This window comes from Hyperolius riggenbachi, chromosome 6 (genome assembly GCF_040937935.1).
Source record: "Hyperolius riggenbachi isolate aHypRig1 chromosome 6, aHypRig1.pri, whole genome shotgun sequence".
Classification (NCBI taxonomy): Eukaryota; Metazoa; Chordata; class Amphibia; order Anura; family Hyperoliidae; genus Hyperolius; species Hyperolius riggenbachi.
In genome coordinates, this window is record NC_090651.1 from 15,014,641 (window position 1) to 15,033,156 (window position 18,516).

At 46.6% G+C, this 18,516-nt stretch overlaps 1 protein-coding gene across 3 annotated transcripts in view; it reads right to left on the reverse strand.

Annotated features, from left to right (window-relative positions):
• MEGF6 (multiple EGF like domains 6) overlaps window positions 1-18,516 on the reverse strand; it is a 495,432-nt gene that overhangs the window by 390,423 nt on the left and 86,493 nt on the right. For all 3 annotated transcript variants that reach the window (XM_068238861.1, XM_068238860.1, XM_068238862.1), the window contains one exon: window positions 13,543-13,677. In XM_068238861.1, the coding sequence (XP_068094962.1) occupies window positions 13,543-13,677 (135 nt within the window). The remainder of the gene's footprint in view (window positions 1-13,542; window positions 13,678-18,516) is intronic.

Sequence of the window (18,516 nt, forward strand, 5' to 3'; positions counted from 1 at the left end):
GTTTATGATTATTTATTCCTGTGATACAATGAGGGCAGCCATGTTCTGTTAGTCACATTGTCACAGGCTGAGGGCTGGAGATGCTATCAGCTTGCCTGTGAGTAAATTCAGTCCCCTCTCCTCCTCCCTCCTCCCCTCTGCCTCTGAAATCTCTGGCTAGTAACCTCCTCCTCCTCCTGCCCAGACTGAGCTCCCATAAGCTCTTGCTACTGTCTGAAAATGCCAAGGCACTTTGAAAAGCTGTGGGTGAGGCTTCTTTAGTTTATAGAGAATTGGAGTATTAAAACAAAACAAAAAAAGTATTTGGCTTGAGGAATGCCCTTTAACTATATGAAAGGAACACAATGATGCAATGAGGGTGGGGGTGGAGTCAAGGATTTTACCCCACTTGGGAAACTCTGAGGCTGCGAACACACTAGGCAGTGCGGGAAAGACAGCGTTTTGCTGCATGTGCGTTTTAGTGCATTTTTCGTTTTCTTTTGTGTTTCTTTCCCGCACATGCGTTATTCTTGCGTGTTGCATGCATTTTAATGCGTTTGTGGTTAGCATATATAAATCGCATATGCGTTTTGCATGCGTTTTTATTGCATTTTATGCAAATCACTAGGAAGTCACAGGAAGTGGAAATACATCATCAAACTTTTTTTTTTAAAACACATAAAAAATGCACTAAAACGCAATACTTCTTTGTTACCATTGACTTTCATTATTTGCGTTTTAGATGCGCTTTGGAAAAATATGCAGCAGGTCCTGCGTTTAAAAAAAACGCACATTGCAGAACGGAAACATATGGTTTTCCGCAACGCTAGTGTTTCTGCCTCAGCCTGTTACTCGATTCTGCATTGCCCGCTGCCAATACTGATCTCAGCCTGTTACTCAACTCTGCCTTGCTCATTGCCAGTATTGACCTCAGCCTGTTACTCAACTCTGCCTTGCTTTCTGCCAGTACTGACCTCAGCCTGTTACTCAACTCTGCCTTGCCTGTTGCCAATACTGACCACTGCCTGTTACTCAGCTTTCTTGCCTGCTGCCAGTACAGAGTTTAGCCGGTTACCGGAGTCTGCCTTGTCTGCTGCCAATACTGACCTCAGCCTGTTACTTAACTCTGCCTTTCCCACTGCCAATACTGACCTCGGCCTGTTACTAAACTCTGCCTTGCTTACAGCCAGTGTTGACCTCGGTCTGTTACCCTACTTTGCTTTGTCTGCTGCCAGTGCCGACCTCGGTCTGTTACTCTACTCTGCCTTGCCTGCTGCCAGTTCTGACCTTGCCCTGTTACTCTACTCTGCCTTGTCTGCTATCAGTACTGACCTCAGCCTGTTCCTTAACTCTGCCTTGCCTGCTGCCAGAACCAACTTCAGCCTGTTATTGGAGTCTGCCTTTCCCACTGCCAGTATCGACCTCAGCCTGTTACTCAACTCTGTCCTGCCTGCTTCCAGTACAGACTTCAGCCTGTTATTTGACTCTGCTTTTCCTGCTGCCATTTTAAGCAGATTATATGCACTGTATATATCTGAGAAACACAGAAATAAGCCCACAATGTGCTGAAATGCTTTGTCTACCTGTAGACAGGCCTGGAGCAGATGGCGATTACACCTGAGCCTAATCGGCTGAGGCTTCCCCAGCTGCCCTATTCGATGCTGTGTACAATATGTCAGTAAATAAATATACCGTACAAAAAACAGAATTGGGGAGAGGTGACAGCTACTGTCACCTCTTTATTAGCTGCATCATACTAGACTATGAAAAACAATTACTATATAGCAGGAGGTTTTTGTTTCTACATTACGCTGCTTTCTTCAAAATTAGAATTTTTTGATAGATTTTTATTGAGTTATAGAGTGTTCTTGTTTAATAAATGTTTCTCCCGACAGTCACAATGAAGCAATCTCCTCGTTATTTCACATTCTAGTCTTGTTCTCTTGTTTATATACTGACACAAGCCACTGCTGGTATCATGCTAAATGGGAGTATCAGCCGCTAATAATCACTCAGAGCCCGCTTTCAGGAGTATTTGTGTAGCCCTACCTCTCCTCACCCTGTAATGTAGTGGCAGCGCCAGGTGGTTTTACAGGAAATGAGAAGTGTGACCGTGATGCTCTCTTCAAAAGGGAGCCTGAGGTGTGAGACCTATGGAAGCTGCCATATTTATTTTCTTTTAAACAATACCAGTTGCCTGATCTAATTGGCTGCAGTAGTGTCTGAATGCTGCAAATCCGGTCAGACTTCGGTCAAAGCATCTGATCTGCATGCTTGTTCAAGGTCTATGGCTATGCTGATTAGAGGCTGATTATCAGCAGGATCGCCAGGTAATGTGGATTGTTTAAAAGGCAATAAATATGACAGCCTTCGTGTCCCTGTCACGTCAGGTGTCATTTTACGGGCTGTCCTGCCGATCCTCTGCCTCTAATACTTTTAGCCATAGACCCTGAACAAGCATGCAGCAGATGATCACGTACTCTAAGGCCTGGTGCACACCAAAACCCGCTAGCAGATCCGCAAAATGCTAGCAGATTTTGAAACGCTTTTTCTTATTTTTCTGTAGCGTTTCAGCTAGCATTTTGCGGTTTTGTGTAGCGGTTTTGGTGTAGTAGATTTCATATATTGTTACAGTAAAGCTGTTACTGAACAGCTACTGTAACAAAAACGCCGGCAAAACCGCTCTGAACAGGCGTTTTTCAGAGCGGTTTGCGTTTTTCCTATACTTAACATTGAGGCAGAAACGCATCCGAAATCCAAAAAATGCCTCACCCCGGGAGTATGCGTTTCAGCAAAACTCCTCCTGCTCTGGTGTGCACCAGCCCATTGAGATACATTGACCAAGCGGATCCGCAGCCGCAAGCTGCTGCAGAAACGCTGAAAAAGCCGCTCGGTGTGCACCAGCCCTCACTCAGCTGACTCCAGTTGTATTGGATTAGCCATCCTTGTTTCAGTGTTTTGACTCATACACTAGTTATGCCAGAAGATCAGCAGGGCTGCCAGGCAACTGGCATTGTTTACAAGGAAATAAATATGGCAGCCTCCATAGCCCTCTTTTTCCTCAAGTTCCCTTTAATGTACAGGTACAGCAGGTGACCACCAGGTAGGGTCACCATCTGAATGTAGCTTTCCCTCCACAATGCATTTAATGTAGAAGCCAAGGGAAACAGTCACACTTTTACATAAAGCCCCAGCTGAACAATTTTTTATAATGAACAGAACATTTTTTATAGCACAATTTTTATAGGAAAATAACATTGTATCTACTGTACAACAATCTCCTGCTGCCTGTTCCTGCATTTCCTCTCCCTTCCCAGTGAGTGTCAAGCCATGATAGACTGTAGTCAGCAGGGGGCGTGGCTTCTCCTATCAGAGGTCTCTCAGTCAGCAGGGAGGCGTGGCTTCTCCTATCAGAGGTCTCTCAGTCAGCAGGGAGGCGTGGCTTCACCTGCCAGAGGTCTCTGTTAGCAGGGAGGCGTGGCTTCACCTGCCAGAGGTCTCTCAGTCAGCAGGGAGGTGTGGCTTCACCTGCCAGAGGTCTCTCAGTCAGCAGGGAGGAGTGGCTTCTCCTGTCAGAGGTCTCTCAGTCAGAAGGGAGGCGTGGCTTCACCTGCCAGAGGTCTCTCAGTCAGCAGAGAGGCGTGGCATCACCTGCCAGAGGTTTCTCAGTCAGCAGGGAGGTGTGGCTTCACCTGCCAGAGGCCTCTCAGTCAGCAGAGAGGCGTGGCATCACCTGCCAGAGGTCTCTCAGTCAGCAGGGAGGCGTGGCTTCACCTGCTGGAGGTCTCTCAGTCAGCAGGGAGGCATGGCTTCACCTGCCAGAGGTCTCTCAGTCAGAAGGGAGGTGTGGCTTCACCTGCCAGAGGTCTCTCAGTCAGAAGGGAGGCATGGCTTCACCTGCCAGAGGTCTCTCAGTCAGCAGAGAGGCGTGGCATCACCTGCCAGAGGTCTCTCAGTCAGCAGGGAGGTGTGGCTTCACCTGCCAGAGGCCTCTCAGTCAGCAGAGAGGCGTGGCATCACCTGCCAGAGGTCTCTCAGTCAGCAGGGAGGCGTGGCTTCACCTGCCAGAGGTCTCTCAGTCAGAAGGGAGGCGTGGCTTCACCTGCCGGATGTCTCTCAGTCAGCAGGGAGGCGTGGCTTCACCTGTCAGAGGTCTCTCAGTCAGCAGAGAGGCGTGGCATCACCTGTCAGAGGTCTCTCAGTCAGCAGGGAGGCGTGGCTTCACCTGCCAGAGGTCTCTCAGTCAGCAGAGAGGCGTGGCTTCACCTGCCGGAGGTCTCTCAGTCAGCAGGGAGGCGTGGCTTCACCTGTCAGAGGTCTCTCAGTCAGCAGAGAGGCGTGGCATCACCTGTCAGAGGTCTCTCAGTCAGCAGGGAGGCGTGGCTTCACCTGCCGGAGGTCTCTCAGTCAGCAGGGAGGCGTGGCTTCACCTGCCAGAGGTCTCTCAGTCAGCAGAGAGGCGTGGCTTCACCTGCCAGAGGTCTCTCAGTCAGCAGGGAGGCGTGGCTTCACCTGTCAGAGGTCAGCAGGGAGGCGTGGCTTCACCTGTCAGAGGTCTCTCAGTCAGCAGGGAGGCGTGGCTTCACCTGTCAGAGGTCTCTCAGTCAGCAGGGAGGCGTGGCTTCACCTGCCAGAGGTCTCTCAGACAGCAGGGAGGCGTGGCTTCACCTGTCAGAGGTCTCTCAGTCAGCAGGGAGGCGTGGCTTCACCTGCCAGAGGTCTCTCAGTCAGCAGGGAGGCGTGGCTTCACCTGCCAGAGGTCTCTCAGTCAGCAGGGAGGCGTGGTTTCACCTGCCAGAGGTCTCTCAGTCAGCAGGGAGGTGTGGCTTCAACTGCCAGAGATCTTTCAGAGAAATTCTACTCTTTGCTAAACATTTGCTAGAAACATATAGCAGTAATATGTTTGCAATTCAGCATTATCAAAAATGATACTTGTTTCTGCCTGCAGTCAGCCATTCATTTTAACAACAGACTGTGAGCTCAATCTGCATTTATTTACTACTATAGAATCTGTATTCTGTGTTGCATTTGTTTTCAGTACACACAATGCCCAGTCTAGTTAACCTCTTCCTGCATGAGTAATTACCTGCACAGATTAGAAACAACTGTTGCTTGTTTTCCACAACTGTACAAACTGAGTTACTTGCAGGAAGCCTTCCCAGAATAGCACTAATTGCTATCTCACACCGGAACGTATGCATAGAGTGAGTGCTGCTAGCTTGGACAGATGCTTCAGTGGAGCTTGGGAATTTCAAACACATTTACTGGACTTGCCCACTAATCATTGTTTTCTGGAGGGGAATCCTGGGAATTATCAACACCTGGCTCCAAACCTCCCTGCCCTTGGACCCCAGGTTGATGCTGCTGGGGAGATTCCGCAAAACATCCCTGACCAAACACAAACAAATGTTGATTCATGTTTTATGCTTTAAGACTAGAAAAGAGATTCTACAGTGCTGGAAAAAACAACAAATAACATTTGTAAAGCGCTTTTCTCCCGTACGACTCAAAGCGCATAAGCATGGCTCAGACCACTAATTTGATTGGTTGGTTGGTGAATTGTGGCACAGAGGAAGAACTCTAGTCCAGAAATGCCAGGCTAAACAGGTGGCTTTTCGGTCTGGATTTGAATAACTCCAGGGAAGGGGCTGTTTTTACTGGGTGTGGCAGGGAGTTGCAAACGGTAGGGGCAGCATGACAGAAAGCTCTGGCTCCAAAGATTTTGAGGTGCACTCTGGAAGTGACCAAGTCTATGGATCCTGTTGATCTGAGGTTGTGAGAGGTGTGGTGCAGTTTCAGGAAGTCCTTCATGTATCCAGGGCCCACATTTTGTAGGGATTTGAATGTCAACAGTCCAATCTTGAAGAGTATTCTCCATTCTACTGGTAGCCAGTGTAGTCAGCAAAGGATCGTTGTATGTGACATTGGCGAGGCTGGTTGGTTAGCAATCTGGCAGCAGCGTTCTGTACTAATTGCAGGCGTTACAGGCCCTGGCCTTTTTCTCTTTTAATTATTTTTCTTCTGGAGCGATGCAGAACTGTAAACCTCAGTGAAGTACCTTAGCAGGTTGATATATTGCTCAATACCCGCAATAACAGCTTGGTGTTAATATCGCTGATTTCAAATGACTGATATATTATTGTGTTGTTATCACATGCTTCCAACGAATAATGATGTATAGCTCTGGATAACTGTACTACTTTCTGTTTCTACCTTTCTTTTTTTATTGCAAAATTAATATTCCACTGTTCCACAAAAAAATGTGTCTGGTGTATGCAACAGTAAAATTGCCATTTGCCATTACCAATGTTTAGTGAATGTTGCCGATTAGAGGACACCTGAACTGACAGGGACATGGAGGCTGCTATATTTATTGCCTTTTAAAGGACAACCGAGTTGACATGGAGACATAGATGTGTGTACGTACAGCGCCAAGGACACTAATACCTAGGCTGTGTTCCTTTTTTTCTTTCTCTGCCTGAAAGAGTTAAACATCAGGTAAGTAAGTGACAATTTCTATCTGGGTCAGACTATAGCATAACCCTCACTGATAAGTAATTACAGCCATAAAACACTTTCCTGTCAGTAAATGGCTTCCTGGAGTAGGAAAAAGATAAAAAGGGTCAATAATTAGATTTGGGCTCTGGCATACTTCAATGAAGGTGTCATTGAGCAGAGACAATGAAACTGTAAAAAAATAAAAAACTACATTTAAATATAAAATAAAACTGTGAGATATCTAAAAAAAAAAGGTCATAGACCCTGAACAAGCATGCAGGTGCTTTGACTGAAGTCTGACTGGATTTGCAGCATTCAGACACTACTGCAGCCAATTACATCAGCAGGGCTGCCAGGCAACTGGTATTGTTTAACAGATAATAAATATGGCAGCCTCCCTATCACTCTCACTACAGTTGTCTTTTAGTCCTTACAATAAAACTGAACTGATAGGATTGCTTGTTTCTCAGTAAAGGCACTTTAAGGTCCCGGTTCACACTGGCACAGATAGAAAACTGATCCATGTAAAACTGATCTGTGGAACGGATTAGCTTTTTAAAGGTATCAGTTTTTCATCTGTTCCGTTAACGCGATCCATCGATCAGGAGAAATCTCTCCAGGCCCAAACTTGCGGTTCGTGCGGCAGTACGGACCAATCGGATCTGTTCGAGAGGACCAATGTGAACGGATCCATTGGTTAAGGTTAGATCCATTCACATCCGTTCTCGTCGGTATCGTTGCGGTCCGCTAAACCTGTCAGGTTTTTAGGCCAATGTGAACCGGTTCTTATGCTCCGTCACAGGCCTTGTTTATTGCCAACATTAGGAAATCCGCGTGTCAGAGATATGTTTGCGCATCACAGGACAATGACAATACATAATTTGGCGCCTTATTATTATTTAGTATTTATATAGCGCCATCCTATTACGTATTGCTGTACAGCGTATATATAGTCTTGTCACTTAACTGTCCCTCAGAGGAGCTCACAATCTAATCCCTACCATAGTCATATGTCTATGTATGTATCATGTCGTGTTCTTATGACCTATGACACTAAATTATTCACGATCAGACAGGATTTTTAGTTGACAGAAGGGAGGCCTCATAAACTCTGAATATACAGAATATTATCCCATTTCTATGTAATCTAGCCGGCAGTGCCAGGCTGCCATACAGAGCTGCAGATCAGTGCATTCAGGCGTGCTTTCACCTGCATCCTGTTATCTCTCTCTATACAGGAGGGACGCCTGTCTCTTTAATACGTTTTATAATGATAGGGACGCCAGCTCTACGTACGCACCTCAGATTTCTGAATATCACAAGAAAGACGCAGAATCCAGGCTCATCCCAAGTGAGGACACTCAAGCCTGGTACACACTCTCAATTATGATTGGCCAATTTTCCCAACTCGATGTAGTATGAGAACTTACCTTCACAATCTGTTCATAGTATTCAAAGACCCTTGATAAACTAATGATTGACCAGTTTTACCACCTCCATGTAGTATGGAAAGTCAGAAGATTTTGAATACTAAGCATCAGTGATGTAGCTAAGGAGCTATGGGCCCCGGTGCACGTTTTACATTGGGGCCCCCCAAGCACTCAATACACATAGCACTTGATACGGCGCACCAAAACCTGCCAATGGCAACTACAGTGTCAGAGGTGTGAAAAGGGGATGGGGAACAGCTTATTAATGGTTACTACTAGTCAAAGCATTTATAGAAGTTATTATAGTAGTTATTATTACTGGCATAGGACCAATAAATAGCTAATATTGCAGTTAAGGGAGGGCCTCCTGGGGCCCCTCTGGCCCAAGGGCCCCGGTGCAGTCACAACCTCTGCAACCCCTATTATTACGCCCCTGTTAAGCATCAGAAACAGATCCTATATATATATATATATTGGTGTATATTGAATGTAGCTCCGCCCTCCCAGTGATGCTTAGCCTAGGCTGTTTATCTATGCAGAATTCTCCTTTCAGTGCATTCTGGGAGAGCAGGTATAATTTGTACTGGCTTCAGAACGCTCAGTGAACAAACATTCAGCAGAGATCACCTGACAGGACTACGGATGTCGCTGCTTGTGATATATTTCAGAGCATAAATCGGGGAGAGGAAATGTTTTACAATGGGCAATCACTTACTAACTAATCTATAGAGTAATATTGTAATGAAAAATAAGCAATAAAATAACATTGTTATTTTCACTACAGTTCCTCTTTAAAGGACAACTGTAATGAGAGAGCTATGGAGACTGCCATATTTATTTCCTTTTAACCTCCCTGGCGGTATGATTCCTGCGGCTGCGCGGCCGCGGGAGGTTTTTTTTCACCTTTTTGTTTGTTTTAGCATGTAGCTAGCCTAGCGCTAGCTACATGCTTCCCCCCTCCCTGCGGCATCCCCCCGTACTAACCGATCGCCGCCGGTACCGCTTGCCCATAAGGAAATCCTGTTATGAACGGGATTTCCTTGAGGGCTTCCCCCGTCGCCATGGCGACGAACGGAGTGATGTCATCGACGTTGTGACGTCACAGGGAGTCACGATCCACCCCATAGCGCTGCCTGGCGGCAATTGGCCAGGCTGCGCAAGGGGTATGCGGGGGGGGCTGTATCGCGGTGGGTAGCGGCGCATCGGCGGCGGGCGGTGGCGATCGCAACAAACACGCAGCTAGCAAAGTGCTAGCTGCGTGTTTGAAAAAAAAATTATGCAAATCGGCCCAACAGGGCCTGAGGAATCCTCCGCGGCGGCTTACCCCGTGTCCAGCACGGGGTTACCGCTAAGGAGGTTAAAGGGGAACTGAAGAGAGAGGTATATGAAGGCTGTCATGTTTATTTCCTTTTAAGCAATACCAGTTGCCTGGCAGCCCTGCTGATCCTCTGCCTCTAATACTATTAGCCATAGCCCCAGAACAAGCATTCAGCAGATCAGGTGTTTCAGTGGTTCAGACTTTAAAGTCAGATCTGACAAGACTAGCTGCATGCTTGTTTCTGGTGTTATTCAGATACTACTGCAGAGAAATAGACCAGCAGGGCTGCCAGGCAACTGGTATTGATTAAAAGGAAATAAACATGACAGCCTCCATATAGCTCTCTCTTCAGTTCCCCTTTAAGCAATACCAGTTGCCTGGCAGCTCCGCTGCTCCTCTGCCTCTAATACTTTTAGCCATAGCCCCTGAACAAGCATGCAGCAGATCAGGTGTTTCTGACATTGTCAGATCTGACAAGATTAGCTGCATGCTTGTTTCTGGTGTGATTCAGGCACTACCGCAGCCAAATAGATCAGCACTGTTGCCAGGCAACTGGTATTGTTTAACAAGAAATAAATATAGCAGTCTTCTCACTACAGTTGTCCTTTAACATGTACTTACCTGGTCACATTGAGCAAAGCTTGTAGATTCAGAAGAGGACCTGTCATGAATCCATGCCTAGGTCTATTTGCGATGAGATTGCCTTGTCATCACGTCTGACATTTGGGGTGTTTATCGTTTTTGGTCTCTTATTACTCTTGATTTTCTCCAGCGATGGTGTGGAGTAATAATAACAAGCTGTATGTGAGGAGTGGCCGTACCAGGAGGAGGAGGAGGCGGCAGGCTGTACTCCTAACCTGCTCTCTTTCAGCCTGAGAGGTGTTTTCCACAATCTGTTACAAACTATTTTGGCATGTGGAGGAATACGCTGGAGGTCATCTGTCTGTAAAGCGGCTGAGTGGAAACACAACATGCTAACATAAACCCGCGCAATGCGTCTGATTGCTTAATATTTAGCATTCTTGTGTAGCGGAATGTGGGAATAATGCGTGGTCATCACCCCATAATCAGAGGAGGTACAGGAGCCACAGACACCTGCTGTGCTAGGACCTTAAAGAGGAACTCCAGTGAAAATAATGTAATAAAAAAAGTGCTTAATATTTACAATAATTATGTATAAATGATTTAGTCAGTGTTTGCCCATTGTAAAATCTTTTAAATCCCTGATTTACATTCTGAAATTTATTACATGGTGACATTTTTACTGTTGGCAGATGATGTAGCTGCTGCGTGTTTTTTTGGCAGTTGGAAACAGCTGTAGGCCTCTTGCACACTGCACGCGATTCCGATTCAGATTCCGCTTTTTAATCAGTTTTTACATGCGATTCAGATTCTGATTTGCAGTTTGCTCCCTGCACACTGCAAATCGGAATCTGAATCGGATGTAAAAACTGATTAAAAAGCGGAATCTGAATCTGAATCGCGTGCAGTGTGCAAGAGGCCGTAAACAGCTATTTCCCACAATGCAGCAAGGTTCCCAGACAGGAAACTGCCAGGAGTACCACGGGCCTCTAAGTTTCTTGTGGGAGAGGTTTCACCACATATCAGTCATACAACGCCCCCTGATGGTCTTTTTGTGAAAATGAATAGATTTTTCATGTAAAAGGGGATATCAGCTACTGGTTGGGATAAAGTTCAATTCTTGGTCGGAGTTTCTCTTTAAGGTGTCACTCCACCCAGTGTCCTAGGAGAAGCCTCGATACCCACCTTCCCTGGAGGAGGGCTCCTATTGGTGGTATGTATCGCTTTGGAATGACAGTTGCTAGGCGCTGGAACAAAGTCAAGTATGCAGCACATTTTTAAGCAGTATTATTGTGACTTCTTCCCTACTGAATAAATGTAACCAATCTCCAGAGAGAGCACCTAACCCCAACCTTCCCCCTGACATTAGCCCCTTCCTGACAGCTCGCCCTAACCCTTCCTCCTGATATTATCCTCTTCCTGTCACCAAACCCTAACCCCTCCCCCTGACATTATCCTCTTCTGACAGCTCACCCTAACCCCTCCCCCTGACATTATCCCCTTCTGACATCAAACCCTAACCCCTCCCCCTGACATTATCCCCTTCCTGACACCAAACCCTAACCCCTCCTCCTGACATTATCCCCTTCCTGACACCAAACCCTAACCCCTCCCCCTGACATTATCCCCTTCTGACAGCTCGCCCTAACCCTTCCTCCTGACATTCTCCTCTTCCTGTCACCAAACCCTAACCCCTCCCCCTGACATTATCCTCTTCCTGACACCAAACCCTAATCTCTCCCCCTGACATTATCCCCTTCCTGACACCAAACCCTAACCCCTCCCCCTGACATTATCCCCTTCCTGACACCAAACCCTAACCCCTCCTCCTGACATTATCCCCTTCCTGACACCAAACCCTAACCCCTACCCCTGACATTATCCCCTTCTGACAGCTCGCCCTGACCCCTCCTCTTGACATTATCCCCTTCCTGACACCAAACCCTAATCCCTCCCCCTGACATTATCCCCTTCTGACAGCTCGCCCTGACCCCTCCTCCTGACATTATCCTCTTCCTGACACCAAACCCTAATCCCTCCCCCCGACATTACCCCCTTCTGACAGCTCACCCTAACCCTAACCTCTTCCCCTATCATTAGCCCCTTCTGACAGCTCATCCTAACCCCTCCCCCTGACATTACCCCCTTCCTGACACCAAACCATAACTCCTCCCTCTAACAATAGGAGCTCTTCTATCATCTTCATCTGCCACTACCTTCCTGTTATGCGAACCAGTCCCGGGGTCCAAGGAAGGCCTCTCCTAACGTCGTCCCAGCAGGCTTCTGGCAACAGCGAGGACTACATCCCCCGGAAGCGGCAGCAGTCCTGTTGATGGTCAGCTCCATCACAGTTAGTCCCATTGTTCCTGTACTTTAGTCCCGCCAGTCCTCCCATCATTAGCCTGTTCTGTCACATCAACTCAGTCGGTCCTGACTCAGTCCCATCACACCAGTCTCTACCCTGTCCTGTCCTCTCAGTCCACTCTTTTTCCCTCACTTCAGGGTTCACACCTCCTGTTATTCTCTGGTATCACTGGTGGGGCAGCCCTAGGGGTCGTGACCTGGTGGGCACCAGGAAGTCCGTCGCCTACTGGAGTGCGTTGGTGAAGCTTAACTTAGATTCCACGCCATAGGGGTGCCTGCACCAATTACTAGTGCTTTGATCAACAAGATCCTGAAACTTCCCCTCAGATGGGCTCTGCTCATCTACCCTGGCCCTAGCACTGAACACTCTGTTCAACCTCTCCATTGGAATTTTCCCCTATACCTTCAAGCAGGCCTTCGTCCACCCATTTCTAAACAAAAGTCACCTCATTCATCCCTGCGGTCCAGTTACCCCCCCCTCCTTTTACTCCATACTCCTTGAGCGACTAGTATACAAACGACTCTCCCACTTTCTCATCTCGAATGCCTTATTCACCCCTTTCAATCGGGATTTCGACCCGCCTACTCAACAGAGACAGCACTCAATCAGGTGAACAATGACCTCAACCTGGCTCCTTCTCCTCACAGACCTCTACTATGCCTTCAACGACACCGTCCATTACCTCCTGCTTTAAACCCTACACTCAACTGGTATTCGCAACTCAGCCCTGACCTGATTCCCTTCCTACTTCTGTGACCATTCCCTTCCCCCCCCACCCCCTTCACTGTTGGAATCCCCCAGGGCTTTATCCTTTGCCCCCCTACTCTACATCTTGCCCCTCAGCTAAGTCATGTCCTCAACTGGCCTCAACTACCGTCTCTATGCTGATGACATCTAAATCTACCTCCACAGCCCTGATCTTTCCCCCTGCACTTTGTTGGGTAAACTCTCCACTTGTCCACCATCTCTACCTGGATGTTGGACAGATTTTTGAAACTCAACCTGGAAAAGACTGAAACCTGGAACATTGGAAAAGACTGAAGGTTAGTATAGTAGGTTGCTAGTTTAGCATTAATTTGTGTCATTAGATGTATACTGTTTGAGCAGTGGAATAGGGGCCAACAGCAGTGATTTTGATTGTTTTAATATTTTTTGAGGGACAAGTCCCGACTCCCTAATAAACCTTTTTGATTGTGTCTTTACTGGATTCATTCTAATGTATGCAATACAGATATCTACTCTCAAGTGTATGGTTATGTGCTCATCCATGGCAGTTCATTATTTTTGGAGGGGCTCTTTTTCTTTCGAAGTAAGTGTTGCAAGCACCGCAACCCCTCCTGGACATGACTACCTTTCCAGCATGCACCTACCTCCGCTCATAGCCAACACACCACGTCTGTCCGGCGCAGCCCTGTTTCCAGACCTTCACCATCCGGGTGTAAGCTTCCACCACCGGCTGCTTGTGGGCTACTATGGTGGCCTCCCGCTCTGGACACACATTGGGCCTAAACGGCAGGAAAAGAAAGCACATAAAAAGTTAGAATGTAAATGACTTCATCATCATAAACTACATTATGCAAAAGCATTGCTAGTAAAGTTCAGGATAACTCCCCAAAGATGAGGCAAATAACAAGATAAACTCCAGAGATAAGAGAATCACTCCTTCTCCGCTCTACCCACAATTAGCAAAAACAGTTCTGATTCTACCTGGAGGGGGCTGGGAACTGATGGAAAGGATGGAAATAAGAAGGGCTTCGCAAGGTTCAGATTGGAAGGTTGATTGTTTGGTAAAGCTGGATCATTAGTAGGCACCTTTTAAAGAGAACCCGAGGTGGGTTTGAAGAATATTATCTGCATACAGAGGCTGGATCTGCCTATACAGCCCAGCCTCTGTTGCTATCCCAAACCCCCCAAGGCCCCCTGCACTCTGCAATCCCTCATAAATCACAGCCATGCTGCTGACAAACAGCTTGTCAGAGCTGGCTGTGTTTATCTCTATAGTGTCAGTCTGCTGCTCTACAGAACTCCAGTCCCCGCCTTCATCCTTTCCCTCCCTGCTGATTGGAGGAAAGGGACGGGGCAGGGACCGGAGCTATGCAGGAGGCGGGGGAGCAGCTGAGACTGACACTACAGATGTAAACACAGCCTCACAGCATGGCTGTGATTTATGAGGGATTGCAGAGTGCAGGGGGACCTTAGTGGGGTTTGGGATAGCAACAGAGGCTGGGCTGTATAGGCAGATCCAGCCTCTGTATGCAGATAACATTCTTTAAACACACCTCGGGTTCTCTTTAAGGTGCCCATACAGATTGACCACGAGACAGAACTCTCTCTGACCGAATATGATTAGAGAGAGACCTGTTGCACGCCCATACACCGCAGGCTGATTCCCGACCAATTTCAGCATGAAATCTCGCTCGAATTGGCCTTGTGACGCCCATCCGCCGCCACCTCTCCTGCCCCCCCCCCAATGTAAAATGTTGTGTGTGTGTGTCCATGCCCGGTGCAGTATACTTCAACTGTCCATGTCCGCCGCTGGCTCTGAGGGTCCTGTCGCGTTTGTTGCTCGTCCCAATATTGCACATCGGTACCACCACGCACCTGATCGAGCAAAGTGGCCCTACATCTTGCAGCATGCGTGACCAATACATGTGGCCAATTTAAGCCCAAAATTGGTCATATCAACAACCGGCATGCTGTTGGCGGCACCAATTTTAATCCAATCCGATTATAATAATCAAATTGGATGGTTGTTCGGCCACCAAGTAGTCTGATGTATGGCCTTCGGTACAGTTAAAATACACACACCACAATTTGAACTATGCCCTACTCTATTAGAATCAGAATCTTTATTTTGCCAAGCATGACTGGATTGTGCCCGGAATTGGCCTTGGCACATACAGGGTTCAAGTACAGGATAGGACACCCATGAAAGGAATAGAACATCAATCTGCATGCAGAGAAAAACATAATTCACAAAAAAACATCAGTTCATAAAAACATACTTCATAAAAACACCTCAGTACATAAAAAACATCAATTGGCATAATACACAAAAGTCAATTTAAGCCTTTGGAACTTGAGCGCCACTATGTACAGTGCCTAACTTTGCAAGCACGATATTGTTAGTCCTAAGGTGGGGGGTGAGGCAGTGTTGAAGGTGGGGGGTGAGGCAACATTGAAGGGGGGGGGGGCAGTGCGTGGAGAGAATTTAGAAGGTTAACAGCTGAGGGAAAGAAGATGTTCCTACCCCTCATTCCTGAAATTGTAAACCCTTCTTGGAAAAACAAGTCACCATTTATGGAGGAACCCCAACGCACTCATGCAAAAAACAGCTACTTTGCGGTGATTGGACAGAAGTTTAGATATGGCAAGGTAGAACCTGAGCTTAGAGTCCTCCTCAGACAAAACCAGCGACATGTGGGGTCAAATCTAGTTCCTCTTCAGTTCTTCCTAAAGGGCTCAAACTTTCTGAACAGTCGTTTTTTTCCGAACACAGAAAAGCAGAGTAGGTAACTTTTTGCGCAGTACATGACTATCACCGAGTTCTCCAGTGAGCGGTCTTTATAGCCGAACTTCCGAAGTCCTCTGCGGAGTGGCGCTGATGGACGGGTTCAGCAGATGGAACAGGCCCAGATCAGATCCTGTCAAAGTTTTATTATCAAGGCTAAACTTCGGAGGGTGTGGACGAAGCCATTAATCAGCTTGCTGGCTTCCTGCAGGAGACACGGCCCAGACCAGGCCTGAAAATCACTCCCTGCAAGAGGAACTCCGACATAAATTACACACAAGAAATATGGCTCCAGATTTATCTCCAGCAAGGTGTGAACCAGAAAATAAGAATTTATGCCGATCATCAATTCTCAGCTGCTTAATTACCTCTCTCCGGACATAAAATATTCTCGCATTAGAGCTTCATTTTTACTGAAGCATGAAAATTTTGCATTTTAAAGTGGAACGCCGGCTTAAACTTTAAGGAATATTTCACTTTTGTTATCGAGTTCCCATAAACACAGATAAGTTCTGCTTCAGTCTTTTTAAAACTTCAGAGCTATTAAACATATTCTTTTTCGTCTCAGTTTGCAGCAAAAAACTTCAGGAAGCTCAAATTTCACATCTTCCCAACAATGGCAGCAACCCTGCTGCTGGACTTATGAACTACACATAGCAGGAGTCTTTGATATTCATTTTTTACACCTGCACTATTCAACCTGTAGAAAACTGACACAACCGTCCGCTGATTTCTGACACTCTGTATATTATGTATGCACAAAGACAATGGGCCTGATGCGCTAAAGCACGTTACTGGGTGAACACGCATGTTGCTATGGTAACACTTGTGGCCTTAAGAGGTTAACGGACAGTGCTCCTAATGGTAAAATTGCTGCGTGCTACCTGCACACGGCAATTTTACTGGAGTTAAAGGACACCCGAGGTGAAAATAAACGAATTAAGTAAACGATTGTATCTATCTTCCCAGAGCTAAAAAATGTATGAATTATTGACCCTTTTTATCTCTTTCCTGCTCTCAGAAGGTATTTTCTGTTAGGAAAGTGTTTTATAGTTAGAATTTCTTATCAGTGAGGGTCACACTGTAGTCACTTCCTGTCTGGACAGGACAGACAGGACAGAGTCAGCCACTTGCATACCTGATATTTAACTCTTTCAGGCAGAGAAAGAAAAAAAGGAACACAGCCTAGTTAGTTGTGTGCTAGGCACTCTACATACCCATGTCTATCTCATCATGTCACATGTCACCTCGGGTATCCTTTAAGTGCATTAGGACCCCTTGTTAGCAAAAAGGAATTTTCTTAACAGAAGATACATTTCCTTTTTTGAGAGACAAGGAAGGGTTAGAGTCATTACTGTAAATAGGTTTTTATTGCTGTCTATGTCCCTGGCCTTCATCAGAATCACCACGGCTCACAGTTACCCACTGCTGCTGCTACAGTGCCCTCTGCTGACTGTCATTGAAAGTATTACCTAGGCGGACTTTTCCACAATCAGTGTTCTGCGATCCAATTACAATCGCTTGCGAATCGCAGAATGCTAGGTGCCAGAACATTGATGGAAACCGTGGTGAATGTTTCCATCAGTGTGATCCGTTTGCAATGAAATTTTTTTCCCGATCGCAATTGCCATCCTGCACAGGAAAATCGCATAGAAATTACAGCGCTAAGCGATTTCCCCCCGATTTGGCAAATGAAAATATTTTCCTGCTCGCTTTTTTTCTTTCCGAAAATCGCAACCACACCACAATCTCGCTATACACCTGATGGATAACTGCGAGATTGTGGCAGTGGACAATATAAAGAAATGCAATCACAGCGCGTTTGAAATTGTGATCGCATATCTTAGTGGAAAACGGCTTTACTTTGAAAAAAAGAAAAAAAAATTGGACACTTTATAATCATCTACCGTGTCACTGAAAGAAGTAAGAAATAAACAAGTACAAATAAATACTGTACATCTAGAAATGACCAATGCCTACTAACTCTTACAGCTGTGGCAGAACATGTGCAGCGACGACAGGAAACAATAGAGGGGAGGGCCCTGTCCTTATAAGCTTACATTCTAAATTCAGGAAGAAAGTTTTACCTTGATTTATGGATAACAGGGTACAGTACGCTATTACACATCTAGTTAAACCCCTAGTTTACCCTCTCGGATTTTACGGTACATGATTAGTAAAGTTATTTAGGTGACTAAGCCATCCCACACAGCTTACATTTGATGCAGCTGTTCCAGGGATGTCATGTGACTCAGAGATCCCTCTAACAAGCATAGGGCTAGATGCAAAGTCTGTATTTTCTCAATTATTGAACAGAACTCTAGCACAGTCACCAAACTCCACCCAGTCTGTTCCTCTACTGCTGAGAGATTACCTCTTAGTGGCCAGCACTGTAGCTTAGACATTTTATTATCGTCCTGCCCACTTCCTACCATCTCAGCACCCTCCCAGCTCCTCCCTGATGTTCTCAGGTGAGTTATGATAGGATGGTGGAGAAGCCTTTATGAAACACAGACTTCTGTTCAGTCCAGCCAGGGCCAATTATAGACTTGTTATCACCTGAAGCAATACATTGTGAGGATCTCCCTCCTGATGTGTGCGTGATAAGCAGGACCAGAGAGGAGAGACACATTGGGGTGGGCATTGCAGGCACTGGCACAATGCTTACCTCCCTCTGCTTCCTCCAAGACAGCATCTCCTCCCTGCTGGCCCGCAGCATCTGATCCCCAGGATGCCACGTATGTGCTGCACCTCCTCCCATAGCATCTCCTCCCTGCTGGCCCGCAGCATCTGATCCCCAGGATGCCGGGTATGTGCTGCACCTCCTCTCATA